Source organism: Limulus polyphemus, unplaced genomic scaffold (assembly GCF_000517525.1).
Source record: "Limulus polyphemus unplaced genomic scaffold, Limulus_polyphemus-2.1.2 Scaffold2168, whole genome shotgun sequence".
Taxonomy (NCBI): domain Eukaryota; kingdom Metazoa; phylum Arthropoda; class Merostomata; order Xiphosura; family Limulidae; genus Limulus; species Limulus polyphemus.
The window spans coordinates 203,808-208,295 of record NW_013667778.1 but is presented as its reverse complement, the minus strand read 5'-3'; the positions used below and the strand labels follow the sequence as shown (position 1 = coordinate 208,295).

The window sequence follows — 4,488 nt, the reverse complement described above, 5'->3', positions numbered from 1 at the left end:
CTAGCGCAGATAGCCCTCGTGTATTTTGCGCGAAATTCAAATAAACAAACATAGCTTTAAAATGTGTGCTAAAAGACTGGTACTCAAAATTTATAATACATGTATAGTTAAGTATAAGGTTAGGAGTGGAGGGTTACTTCTCTGTACTTAAAACGTTTTATTTCAACTGTGCACTAAGACTTGTATATAGGTATGAAGCGATTGTAAGATTGCTACAACTCCTTTCGTAGGAGTTTTCAGAACCAATCCGCCCACTCATTCGAAAGGGAGGTCATTTAACTTTATATATATATATATTCAACCGACAGACAAAAGCCACCCCATTTACTTGTTAAACTGTCATATGAAACCATAAGTTTTGTACCATCAACTCAAGGCAGGTTTAATGTTAATACGATAGTCTTATTAATACTTAAGAATGGGCGTTTCCAACGTTCTCGTGAAAGGATTATCGATCTCTGTTATAAGCAGAGGGGGATAAAGAATGATGAATTCAGACCGGTATAAACAAATTGTAATGGTGAATGTCCACTAAAACACATGCGCTCACTCGAAATTTAGTCTTATACCCCTCCGAGTGAGTCTGTGTCAAGACTTTTAGTAGCATTACCTTATTCCTTAAGGGTTGTACTCGGTGGCAGCGCCAAAAAATTTTTTTTTTTGAGGGGGGGCGAAACAAGACATCTTATATTCACGTGTAATTTTAAAGGGACTCGTTATCTCCACCACCACATTTTTCCGTACTAAACTACATTGAGCCAACGTTGGGTTATAAGTAGTACTGAAGCCCCAAAGTACTCGCAGACCTTGGAAAGGATCAGAAGGTTTTGACCATTCTAGCATACCTAGTAATTTTTTTTGGGGGGGGGTAGTAAATAATAAGTCCCTTTAAAAGTGGATTTATTCTAGCATACAAGAAAAACAAACATTCCATAAAATGGTAGTGCTCGTGCGAACGTGCTTTCTTGTTATACACGTTACATCTGTTCTATGTATGCAGAATTAAATTTGGGGGGGAGGGGAGAAAACATTTGGATGAACAATTCGCCCCCCCCCCTCCCCGTACTCCTGTAGCGCCGCAACTGGTTCTAATTGTTTTTATATTTCTATATTGGCTCGTGGGCCCGACATGGCCTGGTGGTTAAGGCGCTCGACTTGCAATCTGAGGGTCGTGGGTTCGAATCCCAGTCCCACCAAACATGCTCTTCCTTTCCAAGAGGGAAGGCTGTCAAGTGGGTCGCATCCTTGACGTAAGAAACAGCTTTAGAAACGATGACAGAGCAAGATCTGCCATCGGCTCGACGGTCCGCAAGGACTATGGAGAAAAAAATATATATATATATTGGCTCGTGTCACTAGATTCTATATGAGTTGACTAAAATAGGTCAATTATTTTTTGACATTGCAAAAGGTAAACTTTCAATTTTCCAGCAACGTGCTTCGTGACTCAACTTCCGGTAACAAACAAGTAAATTGTTAAAAGTCGTTACATCAGTGTAATCAATCTTAAGGTCAGTAGATCAAGGAGCTATTCAGCCTGTTAGTATTACTACTGTATGTCGTCCTGAGTGACATTGTTAATCTCTCATCAGTGGGTATCGCTCTACGCTGTGAATATTATTGTTAACTATATTTTAATATTTTAATTTAGAAGTTTTGTACTGGCACCCAGAGGGAGTTTTGGCATGACGTGTGACGCCTAGACGTTTCCTAGGTGTCTAGATTTGACATGACGTCTTGAGTTTTCAGAAGATTTGGGGAAAACAGTTACTATTATATAAAATCGTGAGTCAGTCAATGAGTTGGATAGCGAATTAATCTGTCAGTGAGTTGATCAATTAATTAGTTTGTTAACGTGTTATCGATCGGTTATTGAGTTAATGGACCAGTTTGAATGTGTTGCCCTAGAGATGAGAAGAAAAATTAGCAATGATTGCTTAGTTTTACTTGAGTCAAGACGATTCTCGGTGTGCTTGCAGAACTTGTGGTAGAAGAAATAAAACGCCTTATTTATTTTCTTACGTGTTCTTGACCTTTTTTTATTTTTACAGAATAACCAAAAAGAGAACCCGCTGAACGATAGAAACCATTACAAACACACACGTATGCAGGGGAGGATGTTTTTTCGTGATGTAAAAAAATTATGTTTGTATAGTTATAGCGCAGCTGTTTATGGTATTTAACGTTTTGAATTTTTGTGGATTTCATGTGAACAGCTATGGAATTGTTTAAGCTGTATTTCGGGCAAAATTACTTCCAGATTTCATCTTGTAGCACCTATTTTTTATAAATTTTCTGGGTGGGGCATGCCCCCAGATCCCTGTAGCATTGCATGCTGATTGTGCTTCGCAAAATATAAATATTGTCTTTTAATCTCACAAATTAGAACCCCCCTTTCAAACATTCTGCGTACGGGCCTGATACATATACGATTTTTTCTTCTTCTACAAACGACTTTAAACATCAAATTTGGAGAACGTAGTTGCCATCTTTTCGTGGATATTTAAAAATCGTGATATCGACAAATAGATGCTTTTCTTGTTTTTCATACGTAATATTGATTTATTAAACTAACTAATTATCCTTGTGGGAACACCTGGTTATTGTTAAGGACTTAAACACTTCATTAGGCTTAATAACTTTACACAAAGTAAACATACCTTTTCCGCTTCGATACCGATACAGTAATAATATGACAAGGAAGGGATTAAACCTTTTTTTTTAGTTCTATTGTCTGGCGTTAAAAGTAGATCTTTGACTGAAATTATCTAAACTTTTTGAAAGTCTACCTTTTTTTTTTTCTCTTGTACTAGGGATTTAAATTTGTCTAGTTATTTGAAATAAATTCTTTATCATCCTAACTTCATTGTGTTTTAATTTCGGATGCTTAAAGACCTTTCGTCATCTGGCGACACCTTTATTATCTGTAATTAATCGGATGTTTAATCACAGTAAATGTTATTTGTTTGCTGTTAATATCAATATTTTAGATCATCTCCTGCCATCTGTTGGTTGTAAAGTAAATAATTTTGAAATTCTAATAATGGAATCGCCAGGTGCAACCTCTAATGCAGTCATAAATTTTATAACGAGTGACTAAATGCTGTAATAGTGAATACTCATTATAGAGATAAAAACGTTAAGTTGGAGAATATATACAAATAACCAATACAATTAATTTGTAGATTTGGATAACTGTTTCTACATGATCTAATAGTTCTAAACGCTCTTTTCACAACCCGTAAATCGTTTATTGTATAACATACTTCTAAAATAAGTGAGCCGAGCGTGGCCTACTAGTTGGCGTAGAGGACTGTGAATCTGAGATTTCAAAGTTCAAATCCCATTACCGAGAGAAAAAAAAATAATAATACTTAACTTCATGGACCTATTTCATGTATCTTGGAAAAGCACCGTAATGGGACGCCATTTGTAATTGTTTTGGTTGAGTTTGTATTTTTATTCGTTTCCTTGATTTTTGTGGTATTTTGGTGTTAGGACTATGTCCCGATATACCAGTGTCCCGTATCGGGATGTACTTTCTTTTTTGTAGTGTAATTGTCTTTTTATTTCTTATTATTTGTATCCCCGTTTTGATGTATGGGTATCATTTAAGTAATGAACTTACCAGAATTTTTTTTTCTCTCTTTCGTTTGTACAGCGGAATGTCTGCAGACTTACATGGCTAGAAACCGGGTTTCGATACCCGTGATAAGTAGAGCTCGGATATCCCTTTCTTTAGCTTTGTGTTTAACTTCAAACAAACAAAGAGTTTTTGTTGTGAGGTGGCGCCCCATTCGTAACTATTTCCTTTATCTTAGACCTTGACATGACTTTTGTATTTTTAACCAAAATCAAACTGTACATCTTTGAACTTGTGAGTAAAAGTTTTATTTTCCTCATCTCCAGAACCACGATAACAAACTGTCATTGGAGGAATTCCAGGAAGGATCAAAACAAGACCCGAAGATTGTCCAAGCCTTGTCTCTCTATGCCTCATAATTGCTGCATTGTATTCGTTTTTCATCAGTATTTGTCTTTTACGTGTCAACAGAGCCAGGTTTACCAAGTTTTTCCAGTATTGAAGATTCTAATTTTATTTTTTAGAATTCAGTCAACTTAATTTTCTCTTCTCGCCCTATTTTTTTTTTTTCTTTGTTCTTCACAAACCATATGACGTTTTCAAGGTTTTGTGTTTTACTAGGACGATAGATTCGTTGTTTGTTTTTTGTTAGTTGTTTTTTTTTTCAATGTTTGATATTGCAAGGAAATGCTTTTTATTTGTTACAAAAATATTAAACATTATTATTTTCAAGCGTTTAAAGTCATAAACGGTTTTGTTATTTACAAAATATGTTTTTGCGATGACAGGGAATCAAATTAGCTAATCTGTACAGCTCGATCACTAAATGTTTGATACTAGTTTTACCTTGTATGTTTCTGTAATATGACAGAGTGCGAGATACAGTGGTTAGTTTTGCAAACCAG

At 35.6% G+C, this 4,488-nt stretch overlaps 1 protein-coding gene across 1 annotated transcript in view; it reads left to right on the top strand.

Moving 5' to 3' along the window:
* The window catches only part of LOC106466146 (frequenin-1-like), a gene marked incomplete at its 5' end in the record, with an annotated part of 9,847 nt that extends 5,682 nt beyond the window's left edge, over window positions 1-4,165 (top strand). The window contains one exon of the mRNA XM_013926387.2: window positions 3,910-4,165. Within this exon, the coding sequence (XP_013781841.2) occupies window positions 3,910-4,002 (93 nt within the window). The remainder of the gene's footprint in view (window positions 1-3,909) is intronic.
* Between the last annotated feature and the right edge of the window lie 323 nt (window positions 4,166-4,488).